The sequence below is a fragment of the Heptranchias perlo genome, chromosome 11, assembly GCF_035084215.1.
Source record: "Heptranchias perlo isolate sHepPer1 chromosome 11, sHepPer1.hap1, whole genome shotgun sequence".
NCBI lineage: Eukaryota > Metazoa > Chordata > Chondrichthyes > Hexanchiformes > Hexanchidae > Heptranchias > Heptranchias perlo.
In genome coordinates this window covers 12925509-12944377 of record NC_090335.1, presented here as the reverse complement: position 1 = coordinate 12944377, position 18869 = coordinate 12925509, and the positions used below count along the sequence as shown (strand labels likewise).

General features: G+C 43.3%; 1 protein-coding gene across 2 annotated transcripts in view; it reads left to right on the top strand.

The window, feature by feature from the left end:
* The window catches only part of rubcnl (rubicon like autophagy enhancer), a 61654-nt gene that overhangs the window by 31328 nt on the left and 11457 nt on the right, over positions 1-18869 (top strand). For both annotated transcript variants that reach the window (XM_067992557.1, XM_067992555.1), the window contains exons 8-12: positions 1836-1953; positions 3758-3903; positions 8018-8082; positions 15977-16215; positions 17735-17796. In XM_067992557.1, coding sequence (XP_067848658.1) covers positions 1836-1953; positions 3758-3903; positions 8018-8082; positions 15977-16215; positions 17735-17796 — 630 coding nt within the window. The remainder of the gene's footprint in view (positions 1-1835; positions 1954-3757; positions 3904-8017; positions 8083-15976; positions 16216-17734; positions 17797-18869) is intronic.

The window sequence follows — 18869 nt, the reverse complement described above, 5'->3', positions numbered from 1 at the left end:
AGTACAGAGCCAGGGGAAGGGGGATGGAGGGAAGGGAAGGTTTGTGATTGGGTGGAGGGCGGGAGTGATTAAATGACAAAAGGAATGATTAGGTAAGGAGGGTGGTAATGGGACAGGTTAAGAAACAAAAATGGGTCTAGAGGAGCTGTAAATGGCAAAACCATTACCAGCACTTGCTGTCCAGAAGAAATGGGAGCAGTGTTTATGGTCTGAAGTTATTGAAATCAGTGAGTCCGGAAGGTTGTAAAATGCCTAAACAAAAGATGAGGTGCTGTTTCTCGAGCTTACATTGAGCTTCATTGGAACTGTGTAAGAGATCAAAGACAGAGGTTGGAGTGGGATGTGGAATTAAAATGGCAAGTGACCGGCAGGTCAGGGTCACGCTTATGGACAGTGTGGAGGTGTTCAGCAAAGCAATCACCCAATCTGCGTTTGGTCTTCCCAATGTAGGGGAGACTGCATCTTGAGCAGCGAATACAGTATGCTAATTGGAAAGAAGTACAAGTAAATCACTGTTTCACCTGAGGGGTGTTTGGGGCCCTGGACGGTGGGAAGGGAGGAGGTGAAAGGGCAGGTGTTGCATCTCCTGTGCTTGCAGGGAAAGGTGCCATGGGGAGGAGCGCGGGTGTTGGGGTTGATAGTGGACCGGAGTGTCGGGGAGTGAGCGGTCCCTTTGGAATGCTGGGAGGGGGAAGATGTGTTTGGGATTGCACTAGAGATGGCAGAGGATTATCCGTTGAATGTGGAGGCTGGTGGGGTGGAAGGTGACGACGACGGGGACCCTATCTTCCTTCTGGAAGGGGTGAGAGCAGAAGTGTAGGAAATAGGATGGACATGGTCGAAGGCCCCGTCAACCACAGTGGAGTGGAATCCTCGGTTGAGGAAAAAGGAAGACATATCGGAAGCACTGGTGTGGAAGGTGGCATCTTCAGAACAGAAGGAGAAACTGGGAGAATAGAATGGAGTCCTTTCGGGAAGTGGGATGGGAAGTGTAATCAAGGTAGCTGTGGGAGTCGGTGGGCTTATAATAGATTTTGGTTGACAGCCTATCCCTAGAAATGGAGATAGAGAAGTCGAGGCAGGGATTAGTTGGAGATGGACCCTGTGAAGGTGAGGGAAGGGTGGAAATTGAAAGTAAAGTTGATGAAATTTTCCAGTTTGGGACGTGAGCAGGAAACAGCACCGATACAGTCAATGTACTGGGGAAAAAGGTGAGGGAGGGGACCTGAATAGGATTGGAACAAGGAATGGTCCATGTATCCCTTCGCCTTGCACCATTATCCCTTTTGTCATTTAATCACTCCTGCCCTCCACCCTATTAGAGGCCTTCCCTTTTGTTTTCCCCCTTCCTCTGGCTCTACTTGCTTAAAAACTTTAACTCTAACATCTTCCCGTTCTGACGAAAGGTCTTTGACCTGAAACATTAACTTTCTTTCTCCACAGATAAGCTTTTCCAGCATTTTCAGTTTTTAGTTATAGTAGCTCCTCTTCTATTAGAGAAGAAATTTGAGATATGTAAAAGGAGAGGACGGTGAAGGGGTAGCAGGCTAGATTTGACTTTGGTTTTACCTGCAGAACAATATTTTTATTCTCCTTCCCTCCAGTAAAGAGAGAACTTGCATTTATAGGGCACCTCATCACATTTCAGAAATGCCCCACAAGATCTTCGTGTACAATGAATTACTAGGTGAACAATGCAGCTACTTTGCACAGCAAGGCTCTGGTACTTCCCTTTTTTGTTACTGCACAACCATGCCTGTTCTTCCTAACCATCGTCTTGTTCACAGTACTGTGGCCGAATTATATCTGTGCTTTTAAGAACAATCTTTTTTCAGGCACTGTTTATCTGCTGAATATTTGGCTCGCCGACTATTTAAATCATTCAGGACGACATGGTTACCCTCAGAGACTGAAGTAAATCACCTTGACACAGTGGAGATGGTGCTGGATAAAGTACGTAGCTAATGTGTTGCAATATTTTTCCTTGAAACATCCCATTTAATATTCTGAACTGCACATTAGCTAACGTGCATAATCTGAAAGATTTATTATTTTTAAAAACAAGCGATAAAGAACTTTCATTTCTATAGTGCCTTTCATGACTTCAAAATCCAATGTGCTTTACAGCCTTGAAGTACTTTGTGAAATGTCACTGTTGTAATGTAGGCGATACGGCAGCCAATTTGTGCACAGCAAGATTCCGCAAATAGCAATGGGATAATATGACCTGTTTTAGTGATGTTGGTTGAGGGATAAATATTGGCCAGAACACCAGGGAAAACTCCCCTGTTCTTCAAATAGTGGCATTTGTGTCAGCTGGTGTGTTGAATGAGGGAGCAATGTTAGCCATGAAACGGGGAGAAATCTCCTGCTCTTTGAATAGTGCCATGGGATCTTTTCCATCCATCTGAGGGGGCAGACGGGGTCTCGGTGTAATCTTATCTAAAAGACGGCGTCTGCGATGGTGCAACATTCCCTCAGTACTACACTGCAGTGTCAGCCTAGAATATGTGGTCCAGTCTTGCATGGGGCTTGGAACCATAATCATCTGACTCAAGTGTGAGTGCTACCACTGAGCCAAGGCTGACTCCTAATATGAGCAACATGGCATCTAAGGAGGGAACATTGTTGGAACTTTTGTATATAGTAGTTTAACTTGCTCCACACCACTTCACTGGTGCTACTGCAGATCACAATTGAGTGGTATTGTTCTGGCTTTAGGAGATCAAATGATTTGGTCTCTAGCAGGAAGGGGAGGAAATCTTTCATCTCTAATGAGCAGGAGGACTATTTTTAATTAATTATACTGAGTGCCTTAATGTAATAGAGCTTTGTTGTGAATCTTAAGCCAGCTGACTCATACTATTTGCCTGCCTCAGCACAGTTCATTACTGCTAAGAGTCCTGCCATAATATTTTTACTAGTGGAAAATAAGCACCTGTAACTTTTTAGTATTTACAATTTTTTTGAAAATAAATTCTGAAGGAGACACTTCTGTTTTTGACAGCCCAATAGATTCATTCTTAAACCAGTTCCACTGTAATTTGCATTTTTTTAAAACTTAAGTTGTCCAACTTTTTCCCTCTTCAAATTTTTCCTTTTGTAGTCCTGTACTGCTTTTATGAAGTAAAGTAGAATCTATTGTATGCAGTAGGTTGACACAAATTCTAGTATTGATTTCTGCTCTAACTTGCACCAAAACAAACTCTATAACCAGTGCTTGCTCCTTGTTGATATTGCTATGTGGACTCTGCCAATTCTGGCTGGCAGCCCACGGTGCAGTTGGTGGAGTGACTTTCATATTGGGACTGATTTTCTTTTGATTTAGACTTATTTCAGAAATTGACATTGAGGCATTATTCCAGGCACTCTTACAGTTCATAAAACAAGACCAGACCATGCAACTGACACTTTAATGAACAAAATGAATGTTAAAAATGGGGATGAGAGCCAGTAGAGTAAATGAGCTGAAACCAACAGTAATATCAAACACTCAGCCCAGATTATAGCACAGGGGGGAGAGGCTTTCTGTGCACTAGATCTCAGTAGGCACCTGTCCCCAAGACACCACCCCTCCCATTACAAACAGAAAATGCTCAAAGTATGCCACATATCTGGTAGCATCTGTAATGAAAAAAGGATTAATGTTGCAGCTGTAGGCCATCCTGATGGGCTAACCTACTGCATGGAACAGATTCCACCTTTTTTATAGAGACACTGATCTCTAATTAATTTAATGGAATTTTTATTCCTCCAGTTTCTCCCTCTGAAGGACACTCCGCCAGGTGCTGAAGAATCGGTGGACTTGACGGCAGACTTCAAATTAAACTACCGATTGAGGGGAACTGCAGACTGGGCCCCGCCTCGCTTTCAAATTCTGTTCTTCATCCATGCACCACAGAGGTATGTACAGTCAGGTAAAACTTCCAACATGGGTAATACAAACATTATTTACTCCACACTGTGTAAGCAATTAGTCAAGTAGTAGTTTTCGTCGACTAGGTTAATTAACTTTGTGGAAATTTAATATACTTAGTGCCGAATTTTGATTTTTAAAACTTGCAAGTTCTATTTTCAGCAACTTCTGGGTTAATTTAGTTAAAGCTACTCTTTCATTAAGTATTCTAAAGACTGGTAAATCTTCCTTTTTTAGCTGAAGAACTGCCAAGTGGGTTAAACAGCTTAGTTGCCATTTTTGAAATGTTAAATTTATTAACTGATAGATTTACCTTTTACTGATCTTTAGCACTAGTTTACATAATTTATTAATAGCAAGGTTTTTTGAGACTTGTGGTTTGGGACTGAAATGTAACTAATTTTAAAAGATGGCTATTTATATTACAGGCTCTTTATATGATATGAGTCTGGATATGGATGACATTGGCAAGGCTGCATTTATTGCCCATTCCTGTTTCCCCTCAGAGGGTGGTGGTGCTTGCTAGGCCATTTCAGAGGGTATTGTGGATCTGGGATTGTGTAGGCCAGAATAGAGAGGAGGAAGCAGGTACCCTTCCCTGTGACATTTGTGAACCAATAAGAATTTTGATTTCATGGTAACTTTTCTGGTGCTCGCCCATAAATTGCTGTATTTATTGAAATCAAATTCACAATGTGCTGTGGTGGGATCTGAACTCTCAACTCTGGGTTTCTAATCCATTGCCAGAACCACAAGCCCACTGTATGGGATATCATGCCTTTCCTCTCCACAATTTTCAGTTAATAACACACTGACTAACTCCAGAGTGGTGCTCTTGTCTGAGATCACCTCCTGCCCTCTGGATCCCCTCCCCATTAAACTATTTTTCTGGGCTCCATTAATGGCTTACTTTGCTCAAGCACAGTGCTGCTTCTTTTCAAAACTGCCATCATTACCCTTCTCTTCAAAAAGCCTATCGTCTCCTACTACTGCCTCATCTCCAACCTATCTTGGGTCCTTGAATGTGGTGGTGTGTCCCAGTTCAATGATGCATCTCCCTGCTCGAATCACAAGTCTGGTTTCTGCTCTGTGCACAGCACTGATGCAGTCAAAGTCTTAAATGATCATTTTTGCTACGACCATGGCAAATTGTCTGGGGGGGAAAAAAAGAGAAATTCTTCTTGATCTCAACTGCAACATTCTACATGGACCATGCCATTCTCCTCCAGTACCTGCCCTCCCCAGGACTTGCCTTGTGTGGTTCCACTCCTACTTGTCCCAATGCAGCCAGACTTTTTCAATAAAGACGTCTCTTCCTGCCCTCGTGACTTTCTCTCTCTTCTCCTCTTTCCCCCCCCACCCCCCACTGCCAAAATCTACATGCCACCATTTGGTAACATTCTCTGCAGGTATGCTAACACCCAGCTCTACTCTACTTTTTCCCACATTGCCCCATGTGTGTTAGACCACCTATCTGACATTAAATCATGGATGAGCCAGAATGTCCTCTACTCCACCCTGCTCCCTGGTTGCTCGCTTGGCAGAACCAAGCTGTATACAAACTCGTGTTCTGCTTAACTTGGAGGTAAGCTTCGAACCCTGTGTTCAATTCAGCACTAAGAACATTTACTTTTACTGTTGCAACATTGCCCACCTCTGCCCCTACCTTGCCCTCACTGCCCACAAACTTTTATCCATGCATTTATCACCTTTTTTAAACTCAATTTTTCTCCAATGCTCTCCTTGTCAATCGCCATCACACACTCAATTGTCCAAAATTACACCGCCTGCATCCTGTCCCTCTACAGGCCCTGCTTAGCTATCACCCCTGCCCTTGCTGATCTACATCTGTTCTATCTCCTGCCCACCCAATCAAATTTTTACGAGCCTCATCTACACATCCCTCCACAACCTTGCCCAAATCTGAAACCTTCTAAAGACTCTGGCCTCTTGCTTTCCCTTCTTCTGCTCTGCTATTGATAGTAGAGCCTTCAGCTATCTCTGCCCTATTCCAGAACCCCCTCATTGCCATTAAAGCCATCTCAAACTGCATGTCTTTGACTAAATTTTCAGCCACTTTTCCAGTTTTGAAAATGGGAGAGATGTGGTAAGGTGGAGGGATGAGTATTGAAGTGTTGGGGTGTAATGATGGAACTGGGATGGGGATGTTGAGGCCCCGAAGTATGGAAGCTACGATTTAGCACATGGTGCTGGGGAAGGTTGCAGCGATAGTGGAGTTTGGGAGGCCACTGAAAATGGTATTATAAATGTTGAATGTAGAAGTAACAAAGGTATGGGTGATGGTTTTGATTATTGTAGGGGCAAGGGTGGTTACATTGAGGTGGAAGTAGGTGGTTTTATGGGCCCGGCGTATTGTTTGAGGCTCAGTTTGGTATTGAGCAGGGCATGAGGTTATATACTCTGGTTCAGGCAAGGAGAACAGTGGAAGGGTGAGGGGGGAGTGGGTGTGAAGGTGCATGGTTTCTGATATGAGCTGGGAAAAGTTACACCTGTCATATTAGGAGCTTTGGGTCAAATTAATTTAATCTGTAAATGAAAAAAGAAACCTCTCTCAACCTGTTTTTTTTAAGTGTCTAGAATCCAATGTTTTGGTTGTTATTGCCAAGGATAAACATGTCACATAATTTGAGGAATGAGCGACTGACTTTTTAAAAAAAAAAGTAATTTTGCTGCAGAGCTTCCAAGATTTTAATTAAATAAAATTCAGTTTCCCATCTCTTGTATAACAGAATGCACTTGAAAGAGAGGTGTGCATCCTGTACAATATGTATCATTTCATGTACCTTCAATCCTCTTGTATGCAACAAAACAGGGAAATGCTCCTGTAACTCATTCCTGTCTCACTCCACTCTGCAAACCTGTCTTTTTTTAATGTCACTCGCACCATAGAGGCAAAGTGTGGGAGATGGAGATGGAGCTGGGCTGTTGGGCAGTGGGAATAGGAGATGTGCTCTGACTGTCCATGTCCAAATCACCGATTTGGTGTTCTGCAAACTAAGACTTTTTTATTTGAATGTATGTTACTGGCAGAAAGGGGTCATCTATTTTGGAATGGAAGACCCAGCTCCCAGCGTGTATGTTGTTTTCATTATCCGTAGATCAGCGGACTTGTAGACCCAAATGCAACAGAAAAGTCTACCACTAGTCAAGGGAAATCAGATTTAACAGCAGAAACGCTGCGAGTCTTGATTAATTCAGGTTCCCAGTACCTGAATTTGAAGAACCATATATAAGTGCTGTTTATAAGATATTAAGGGGACCAGATAGTTTCTCTCTATCCACCCTATTTCTGCTGGTTGGGGATTCTAGGAGTAGGGGGCACAGTCTAAAAATTAGAGCCAGACCTTTCAGGAGCGAGATTAGAAAACATTTCTACACAAAGGGTGGTAGAAGTTTGGAACTCTCTTCCACAAACGGCAATTGATACTAGCTCAATTGCTAAATTTAAATCTGAGATAGATAGGTTTTTGGCAACCAAAGGTATTAAGGGATATGGGCCAAAGGCAGGTATATGGAGTTAGATCACAGATCAGCCATGATCTTATCAAATGGCGGAGCAGGCACAAGGGGCTGAATGGCCTACTCCTGTTCCTATGGCAATATGCTCCTGAAAAGATTCAATCAGACTCCCTTTCCTTGCCTGCTCGTTTTTTCCCTGCCCTTCCAGTTGACTTGCTGTATTCGGACTAACCTGTGTTCCACCTGAAAATGGCCTCCTTTCCCATATAAGAACATGAGTAGACCAAACGGCCCCTCGAGCCTGCTCTGCCATTCAATAAGATCAAGGCTGATCTACCTCGACTCCCCTTTCCTGCCTGATCCCCATATTCCTTGATTCCCTTAGTGTCCAAAAATCTATTGATCTCAGCCTTGAGTATACTCAATGAGCAGCCCTCTGGGGTAGAAAATTCCAAAGATTCACAACCCTCTGATCATCTGTTATAATAACACTTTTTCTTATAACTGCTGCTATTCCCAGGTAAAATTCTTTAGCGGAGTAATCATTTCGATCAAAGCAAGAACCTGAAGTGATTTGTCAATCTCAAAGTAAATACTTGATTTTGATGTTTGCAATTGTAGGAGAGAAGTTGTTGTAGCTGCTCAGAATTCTATGTGTGCTGGTTGTGGAACGCCAATCGAACCCAGTAAGTAGCAGAAAGTGCATCTGATGTCCCCTTTTGACTGTACAGATCCTTTCGAGTATTCATTCAATCACAGAAAAGTGATGCTAAACAATTGCCTCTAAAATGAAACTTCTGTACTTGAATTTTATTTTGCCCCAATGAGGCTATAGACTTCAGAAAGGTAACAGGTCCACTAGCTTTTCTCAGATCCCAAGTAATAGCTAACACACAGCCCAAAAATGTGGCCAAGATTGTAGGGTGAGACAAAATGAAGTGACAATCCAATTAAGGTAGAAGAGAGCTCACTATATACATGTTGGGGCCAGGAACACCATCTCAAATAATTATTGGAGGGATATGGATGCATCCAACAGTGATCTTAAATGAAAATCCGGAAACTAGCTAAACAAAGACAAGTTTGTTCATAAGAACAGGAGTAGGCCATTCAGCCCCTTAAGCTTGTTCCACCATTCAATCAGATCATGGCTGATCTGTACCTCACTCCATTTACCTGCCTTTTACTTAAGTTACAACACAAACGGACCCTTCGGCCCAACTAATAGACGTGTCGGTGTTCATGCTCCACACGAGCCTCCTCTCACTCTTCATCTAACCCTCAGTGTATCCTTCTATTCCTTTCTCAATTGCGCTGATCTAGCTTCCCCTTAAATGCATCTATGCTATTCACCTCAACTGCTCCATGTAGTAATGAGTTCCACATTCTCGCTACTGAGTAAAGGAGTTTTTCTTCAATTCTTTATTGGATTTATTAGTGACTATCTTGTATTTATAGCTTTGTTTTAGACTTCCCCACAGTGGAAACATCTTCTGTCTACCCTATCGAACCTCTTCATAAATTTAAAGACCTCTATTCGATCACCCCTCAGTCTTGGAGAAAAGAGCCCCAGCCTGTTCAGTCTTTCCTGATGGTTGTAACCTCAATTCTGGTATCATCTTTGTAAATCTATTTTGCATTTTCTCCAGTAATTCTAGATCCCTTTTTGTAATATGGAGACTAGAACTGTGCACAGTAGTGTGGTCTAATCAAGGTTATATGCAAGTTGAACATAACATCTCTGCTTGCATTCTATTCCTCTAGAAATGAATCCCAGTGCTTCGTTTGCATTTTTATCGCCTTGTTATCCTGCATTGCTACTGATCAATGATTTGTGAATCTGTACCGCTTTGCTCCTCTGCCCCATTTGGACTCTTATTATTCAAGCAGTAGGTGGCCTCATTCCTCCTACCAAAATGCACCACCTCACACTTATCTCCACTGAAATTCATTTTCCATTTACACCATTCTGCCAGTTAGTTAACGTTCTCTGTACTTTATCACAGGCCTCCTCAGTATTGATTATACCCCTAATTTGGTGTCGTCCTGCAAATTTTTATATAGTAATTCTGATTTCCAAGTCCAAATCATTTAAGTAAATGGTGAACAGCAGTGGTCCCAGCACTGATCCCTGTGGAACACCACTTCCCACCAATCTGAGTAACTACCGTTAACCCCTACCCTGTTTTCAGTTTTGCAGCCACTTTTCTATCGATTCTGCTACTTGTCCCTTGACTCCACATGCTCCGATCCTAGTCATGAGCCTACTGTGCTATACTTTGATCCATATCCCTTGATGCCCACCCTTACTTAATAAAAATTTGTCAATCTCAGTCTTGAAAATTTCAATTGGCTCAGCATCTACAGCCTTTTGGGGACCAAGTTCCAGATTTCCACTACCACTTGTGTGAAAGTGCTTCCTGATTTCACTTCTAAATGGCCTAACTCTAATTTTAAGATAGTATCCCCTTGTGAATTCCCTCACCAGAGGAAATTGTTTCTGTATCTACCCTATCTAATCCCTTTATCATTTTAAACCCCTCAACCTTCGAAACTCAAAGGAATACAAGCCAAGTTAATGCAACTTGTCCTCATAATTTAACCCTTCAAGCCCCAGTATCATTCTAGTGAATGTGCTGATCCCCACTTTTCCAGCAAATATGTCCTTCCTGAGGTGCAATACTCCAGGTGGAATCTGACCAAGGCTCTGTACAACTTCCTCCCCTTTGTATTCCAGCCCTGTTGAAATAAAGGCCAATATTACATTAGCCTTTTGATAGAGTTATACAGCACGGATAGAGGCCCTTCGGCCCATCGTGTCCACGCCGGCCATCAGCCCTGTCTACTCTAATCCCATATTCCAGCATTTGGTCCGTAGCCTTGTATGCTATGGCATTTCAAGTGCTCATCCAAATGCTTCTTGAATGTTGTGAGGGTTCCTGCCTCCACAACCCTTTCAGGCAGTGAGTTCCAGACTCCAACCACCCTCTGGGTGAAAAAGTTCTTTCTCAAATCCCCTCTAAACCTCCTGCCTTTTACCTTGAATCTGTGCCCCCTTGTTATAGAACCCTCAACGAAGGGAAAAAGCTCCTTAGTATCCATCCTATCTGTGCCCCTCATAATTTTGTACACCTCAATCATGTCCCCCCTCAGCCTCCTCTGCTCCAAGGAAAACAAACCCAATCTTCCCAGTCTCTCTTCATAGCTGAAGCGCTCCAGCCCTGGTAACATCCTGGTGAATCTCCTCTGCACCCTCTCCAAAGCGATCACATCCTTCCTGTAGTGTGGCGACCAGAACTGCACACAGTACTCCAGCTGTGGCCTAACCAGTGTTTTATACAGCTCCATCATAACCTCCTTGCTCTTATATTCTATGCCTCGGCTGATAAAGGCAAGTATCCCATATGCCTTCTTTACCACCTTATCAACCTGTTCTGCCGCCTTCAGGGATCTGTGAACTTGCACACCAAGATCCCTCTGACCCTCTGTCTTGCCTAGGGTCCTCCCATTCATTGTGTATTCCCTTGCCGTGTTAGTCCCTCCAAAGTGCATCACCTCGCACTTTTCCGGGTTAAATTCCATTTGCCACTGTTCCGCCCATCTGACCAACCCATCTATATCGTCCTGCAGACTGAGGCTATCCTCCTCGCTATTTACCACCCTACCAATCTTTGTATCATCAGCGAACTTACTGATCATACCTTTTACATTCATATCCAAGTCATTAATGTAGACCACAAACAGCAAGGGACCCAGCACCGATCCCTGTGGTACCCCACTGGCCACAGGCTTCCAGTCACAAAAACAACCTTCGACCATCACCCTCTGCCTTCTGCCACTAAGCCAGTTTTGTATCCAAAGTGCCAAGGCACCCTGGATTCCATGGGCTCGTACCTTCTTGACCAGTCTCCTGTGGGGGACTTTATCGAAGGCCTTACTGAAATCCATATATACCACATCCACTGCGTTACCCTCATCCACACGCCTAGTCACCCCCTCAAAAAATTCAATCAAATTAGTCAGACATGATCTTCCCTTGACACAGCCATGTTGACTATCCCTGATTAATCCTTGCTTCTCCAAGTGGAGACTAATTTTGTCCTTCAGAATTTTTTCCAATAATTTTCCTACCACTGATGTTAGGCTCACTGGCCTGTAGTTCCCCGGTTTTTCCCTACTCCCCTTCTTGAATAATGGTATTACATTAGCGGTTCTCCAGTCCTCTGGCACATCCCCTGTGGCCAGAGAGGTTCTGAATATATGTCAGAGCCCCCGCAATCTCCTCCTTTGCCTCACACAGTAGCCTGGGATACATTTCGTCCGGGCCTGGGGATTTATCCATTTTTAGGCCTGCTAAAACCGCCAATACCTCCCGCTCGATGTTAATATGTTCGAGTATATCACAGTCCCCCTGCCGTATTTCTATGTCTACATCGTCCTTCTCCATTGTGAAAACAGATGCAAAAAATTCATTTAGAACCCCTCCTACATCTGCCGGCTCCGCACACACATTGCCATTTTTGTCCCTAATGGGCCCTATTTTTTCCCTAGTTATCCTCTTACCCTTAATATACTTATAAAACATCTTAGGATTTTCCTTTATTTTGCTCGCCAGTGTTATTTCATGGCCCCTCCTTGATCTCCTAATTTCTTTTTTAAGTATCCCCCTGCACTTTTTGTACTCCTCTAGGGCTTCCTCCGTCTTTAGCCTTTTGTATCTGCCAAAAGCCCTCCTTTTTTTCCTAATCCATTCTCGTATATCCCCTGACATCCAAGGTTCCCTGGAGTTCTTGGAACCACCCTTGACCTTTACGGGAACATGTTGCCATTGTATGGTCTCAATCTCCCTTCTGAAAGACTCCCATTGCTCCGATGCGGATTTTCCTACAAGCAGCTGATCCCAGTCCATTTTGGCCAGATCCTGCCTTATCCTATTAAAATCGGCCTTCCCCCAATTTAGAACCTTTATTTCCGGCCCCTCCCTGTCCTTTTCCATGACCACCTTAAATCTCACCGAATTATGGTCACTCTCACCAAAGTGCTCACCTACTAGCACTTCTTCCACTTGGCCGGCCACATTCCCTAGAATTAGGTCCAGTACCGCCCCCTCTCTTGTAGGACTTTCTACATGCTGGCTCAAAAAGCTCTCCTGGATGCACGTTAAGAATTTTGTACCCTCTAAGCCTTTTACACTGAGTATCCCAGTTAATATTGGGGAAGTTGAAATCCCCCACTATTATTACCCTATTATTTGCACAATTTTCTGAGATTTGCCTACATATCTGTTCCTCGATCTCCCCCTGACTGTTTGGGGGCCTATAGTACACTCCCATCAAAGTGCTTGCCCCCTTTTTTGTTTTTAAGCTCCACCCATATGGCCTCATTTGAGGAACCTGCTAATATATCATCCCTCCTTATGGCAGTAATTGATTCTTTAATTAATATTGCGACCCCCCCTCCTCTTATACCTCCCCCTCTGTCTCGCCTGAAGATTCTGTACCCCGGAATATTGAGCTGCCAGTCTTGCCCCTCCCTCAACCATGTCTCTGTGACAGCAACAATATCATACTCCCATGTGTTTATCAACACCTTCAGTTCATCCACCTTATTCGCAAGACTCCTTGGTTCAAAAATGAAGTTAAAAGGGCAATTGCTTTGTGGAAAAAGTGGCAATGTTTTTTTCTTTACATCAAACATAGTGCAATAGCATTAGTTGCATTGTTTAATCACAGAAGTCTGTCGAGGAAAGCACTCTACTGCTACCTCCAAGCACTTCTCCATGAAGACTATGCTTTTACAACAATTAAGGCTTTCAAGATCTCTTGGGGTGTATATTTGGGGGGAACTGTGACAATGCATAATGTCAAAGTATTCTTCTCTGCTACTACTGCAAAACGGTCGCTCGATTGAGACATCGCAGTTGACCAGGAATGTTGATCTGAGATTACTTATGGTATGCTCCAGAGATTTGAAACTTTCAATGCAGCAATTTTAATAAAAGACTGAACAGAGACTGCCATTGTCCTGAAGTGATTTGACAAAGTTTCAAACCTGATTTTTCTCATAAGAGTTCTTGATTTGTTGTGTGGCTGTTAAAAGCCCTGTATAGAGAGCAGGCACTTTCTCCCTGCAGGGAGAGATCTCCATGTCAGTCTCATACAGCTCCTTCATAGCTGGTTCATCATGCAGCACTGGAAGAGGCCTTGCACAGTCACCCCTAGTTTGGACATGGTGTATGAAAAAAAATCACGGGATTGGGGGTAATATTCTGGCATGGGTGGAGGATTGGTTATCGAACAGGAAGCAGAGAGTTGGGATAAATGGTTCATTTTCGGACTGGCAACCAGTAACCAGTGGTGTTCCACAGGGGTCGGTGCTGGGTCCCCAACTCTTTACAATCTATATTAACGATTTGGAGGAGGGGACCGAGTGCAACATATCAAAATTTGCAGATGATACAAAGATGGGAGGGAAAGTAGAGAGTGAGGAGGACATAAAAAACCTGCAAGGGGATATAGACAGGCTGGGTGAGTGGGCGGAGATTTGGCAGATGCAATATAATATTGGAAAATGTGAGGTTATGCACTTTGGCAGGAAAAATCAGAGAGCAAGTTATTTTCTTAATGGCGAGAGACTGGAAAGTACTGCAGTACAAAGGGATCTGGGGGTCCTAGTGCAAGAAAATCAAAAAGTTGGTATGCAGGTGCAGCAGGTGATCAAGAAAGCCAACGGAATGTTGGCTTTTATTGCTAGGGGGATAGAATATAAAAACAGGGCGGTATTGCTGCAGTTATATAGGGTATTGGTGAGACCGCACCTGGAATACTGCATACAGTTTTGGTCTCCATACTTAAGAAAAGACATACTTGCTCTCGAGGCAGTACAAAGAAGGTTCACTCGGTTAATCCCGGGGATGAGGGGGCGGACATATGAGGAGAGGTTGAGTAGATTGGGACTCTACTCATTGGAGTTCAGAAGAATGAGAGGCGATCTTATTGAAACATATAAGATTGTGAAGGGGCTTGATCGGGTGGATGCAGTAAGGATGTTCCCAAAGATGGGTGAAACTAGAACTAGGGGGCATAATCTTAGAATAAGGGGCTGCTCTTTCAAAACTGAGATGAGGAGAAACTTCTTCACTCAGAGGGTGGTAGGTCTGTGGAATTTGCTGCCCCAGGAAGCTGTGGAAGCTACATCATTAGATAAATTTAAAACAGAAATAGACAGTTTCCTAGAAGTAAAGGGAATTAGGGGTTATGGGGAGCGGGCAGGAAATTGGACATGAAGCTGAGTTCGGATCGGTCAATGCCCTGTGGGTGGCGGAGAGGGCCCAGGGGCTATGTGGCCGGGTCCTGCTCCGACTTGTGTTCTTTAGATTTGTGGTTGGGATCAGATCAGCCATGATCTTATTGAATGGCGGAGCAGGCTCGAGGGGCCGATTGGCCTACTCCTGCTCCAATTTCTTATGTTCTTATGTTCTTAAAGGTGGGGGGGGGAGAGGGGGGATAAAGGGAAGTAATATTTAAAATTCATTAAAGGTTTTCCATAACTCGGCAGTTAATTTTACTGCATGTTGTGGAACTGAGCTGTTCAAACCACAGTAAAAAGAGGGGGGAAATCAGTCAGTAATCCCTGCTGGTAGAATGCACGTGAAGACCTGGTGAGGCTTGGCTGTGATGTCCTCCATCAAGTTGCCATTCTTTATCCAAGCTTGCATATAAAAGATGGCTATTTGGATAAGATAGAAGGTGTCGGTGAAACTGTCCCTGTGTACACGTCTCCATGTTCTGGAGAAGTGGGAGGGGAGCTTATAGTAGCTAGAAGTTATCAGAAGGTAGTAGCTCATTAGTCAGTGTAGTTTCATTAATTCGTAACTAGTATGTGCAAATATCTTCCAGGAGCACAAAGATGCACAGGTGCCTGTCAGTTCACACATCTCGATGGAAGAAACCAGAGTTGCTCATGGATTATGTGCTCAGGCCATTGTTCCTGACCATGTTTGGTATCCACAGGCCTGTTTTTTCTCTCATCAGGGCTGGGTGTTTTCCATCTTTTTTGTTTCTACCAGGCAATAACCTGGAGGATGGTCGGGGGAGGGAAGAAGTGTTTAGCCATGATCTGGCCACCATGGTGTGGGGCAGGCTTGATGGACCAGCTGACCAGGTCTCTTCCTGCCTGTTAATTTCATATGTTTGTATGTTCGCATGTTTAATATCCCAGTTGTAATGGAGGTACTGCGTTGAAACGGCATGGACTTTTGCATGATTCCCGTGCGAGAGCTGCAGTATAACTCCACTCATCTGGCATTGCAGCAAAGCTTGGGACACCACATGGGAGAGAGATGCTGCAGTCACAGGCATTCTTACTTTCCTCCCCTGCCCTTCCACCCCACTTGTCAGGCAGTATAGCCTTGGCGCTCTGCTTGCAGGGCAGCTGTTATTAAACATTATTGTACCACTTGGGACAATATACCTGCGGCATGACTTATGCAGTAAAGGAAGAATGTTAATATTAGAATTCAACAAGTATTTTGTGATGAACACTTTTTTTTTCAATGTCTGATTTTTTTTTTTCCTGCAGAATACATCAAAAAGCTCCGTTACTGTGAGTACTTGGGGAAATACTTCTGTGAGTGCTGCCACCACAATGAGGAATCTCCAATCCCTGGCCGAATCCTAATGAAGTGGGATTTCAGCAAACATCCTGTCTGCCATTTCTCCAAACAGCTGTTGGAGAGTATATGGCATGATCCACTATTCAACATATTCTACATCAACAAGTCTCTTTACAGCAAAGTAAAGGAACTGAGAAAAGCCAATGTACGTGTGTGGCTATGTATGCTGGTATGGAGGTGGAATGATGCAAATCTGTATTTGTTTTAGTTACTGATGCAAGTTAGAAATGAATGCTAATGAAAGATTTCTTGGCAGTTTTTTATTCTTGGGATATGGGTATCATTGGCAAGGCTGGCATTTATTGCTCATCCCTAGTTTCCCTTGAAGGTGGTGATGAGCTGCTGCCTTGAACTGCTGCAGTCTGTATGGTGAAGGTACTCTCAATGCTGTTGGGTAGGGAGTTCCAGGATTTTGACCTAGCAATGTTGAAGGAATAGTGATGTGTGTCCAAGTTGGGATGGTGTGTGACTTGGAGGGGCACTTGGAGGTAATGGTCTGCAAAAGGATTATAGACAGGTTAAGTGAGCTGGGCAAGAAGGTGGCAGATGGAGTATAATGTGGGGAAATGTGAGGTTATTCACTTTGGTTGGAAGAATAGAAAAAAATAGTTTCTCACCATTTAAAAAAAAATATATATTACATGTTGGTTTTCAGAGAGATTTGGGTGTCCTTGTACAAGAAACATAGTTAGTATGCAGGTACAACAAGCAAATGGCATGTTGGCCTTTATTGCTAGGGGTTGGAGTACAAGAGTAAGGAAATCTTACTACAATTGAACAGGGCTTTGGTGAGACCTCACCTGGAGTACTGCATACAGTTTTGGTCTCCTTATCTAAGAAAGGATATACTTAGAGGCAGTAAAACGAAGGCTCTCTAGATTAATTCTTGGGATGAGAGGGTTGTCCTAATGATGGGTTGAGTAAAATGGGTCTATACTCAATTGGAAGAATTAAAAGTGATCTCATTGAAACATAAGATTCTGAGGGGGCTTGACAGGGTAGATGCTGAGGGGTTGTTTCCCATGGCTTGAGTCCAGAACTAGGGGACATAGTCACAGGATAAGGGGTCAGCCATTTAAGACTGAGATGAGAAATTTCTTCACTGAGGGTTGTGAATCTTTGAAATTCTGTACCCCAGAGGGCTGTGGATGCTGAGTTGTTGAGTATATTCAAAGCTGAGAGATTTTTGGACTCTTGGGGAATCACAGGATATGGGGATCAGGCAAGAAAATGGAGTTTAGGTTGAAGATCAGCCATGATCTGATTGAATGGTGGAGTAGGCTCAGGGCTGTATGGCCTACTCCTGCTCCCATTTGTTATGGTGTTCCCCTGCACCTGCTGCCCTTGTCCTTCTAGGTGTTGGAGGCCATGGTTTGAGAGGTGCTGCCGAAGTTGTAGTGCCCTCTGACCACGCTGACCTCTGACCACGCTGACCTTTATATATACACACATTGCCTGTATTAGTAATATAATCATAAACTGCTTACTAAATTGTAATTGTGCATTTGCATTAACCTTAATGCAGCAGTTTCCTGGAAAACTGCCAACAAACAAGCTGGCTTTTGAATGCTTGTATTGCGGTATTGAAGTTTTACTCTTTGTAGTTATTTGTATCAGTAACTGGCAATGCAGTAATGCAGAACACTGATTTTTCTTCATTTCAGGAAATTCAAGAGCAGTTGATTCACATCAAGAAGCTGCTAAGAACCTGCAGATTGGCTAAAAGGTACCTTTTTTACCAACCCCACCTCCCCCCAAGTGTAAAATAGAACACCTAGATGGTTGGGTACAGTTAATTTAACCACTTGTGTCTATCATTATTTATCCCCAAAATGGTTGGTTAGACTGAGTTGCACTGCACAAGTAGTAATCTTCATGAAGTGACCTTAAAAAGGAAAGTGTATAGGGCTACCCTAGTTTACAGGCTCTAACATACCTGTATAGATTACTGGGTGTGACCATAGAAAGCATCTACTTCATACCTGCAATGTACTTCAAGCTCACTAATCAATTACATATTCTGAGGCTTGCAGTAGGCATAGTAGACAAGTGATCGTCAAATGCTGATGTATGCCTACTCCCACGGTAATCAATCTTACAATAAGCCCAATCTTGTTGCACTCACCACCCAAAGAACCCAGTTCATTTTTTATGTTTATTTTCAAACTTGTCTGAGTAGGGGCCTCCCTGCAAATACTGGCACACTCCCCAAGTAAAAGTTTCATTGTGATGGGATATTTTTTTGTATATCGTCCATCCAAAACTATTGCATTTCGTGAAGGCATGTGGGCTCAAAGGTTGACTTTTGTATCATGCAAGAACTAGGGCAGTGTTTTACTGACCCTTTATAGTGCAAGTTTGGACATCCCCACAACAGTAGTAATCTCAATAATCCTGTTCCAAGTTGGGTGAGTTTTGACCTGCTTGCCGAATTCACACTAGTTAGTCCAGGTGATTGAACCCTTGCATAGCTTAATTTTTCACCAAATTTCTCCCTTCCTTTCTTGAAGCTATCAACTCCTTGCTGAGTATAGTTTCACAGGTGCTTGCCACCCTCATCCAACATTTAATGCATTCCCATTCTGTGTCTCTCACTATGCATTATGCCACTAATTTTTAGCACAAGGCAAAGCCAAGTATTATCCCCTAATATCTATCTCTCTCTTCCAGTTTGATTGCAGTGAGATTCTGTTCACTGATCTGTAAAGTCAGAACAGAACTGTTCATGAAGCAATGGTTTTCAAAGTGCGATAAACCTAGAATACCATTGATGTAAATTAAAGCAGAATATTTGCAAAA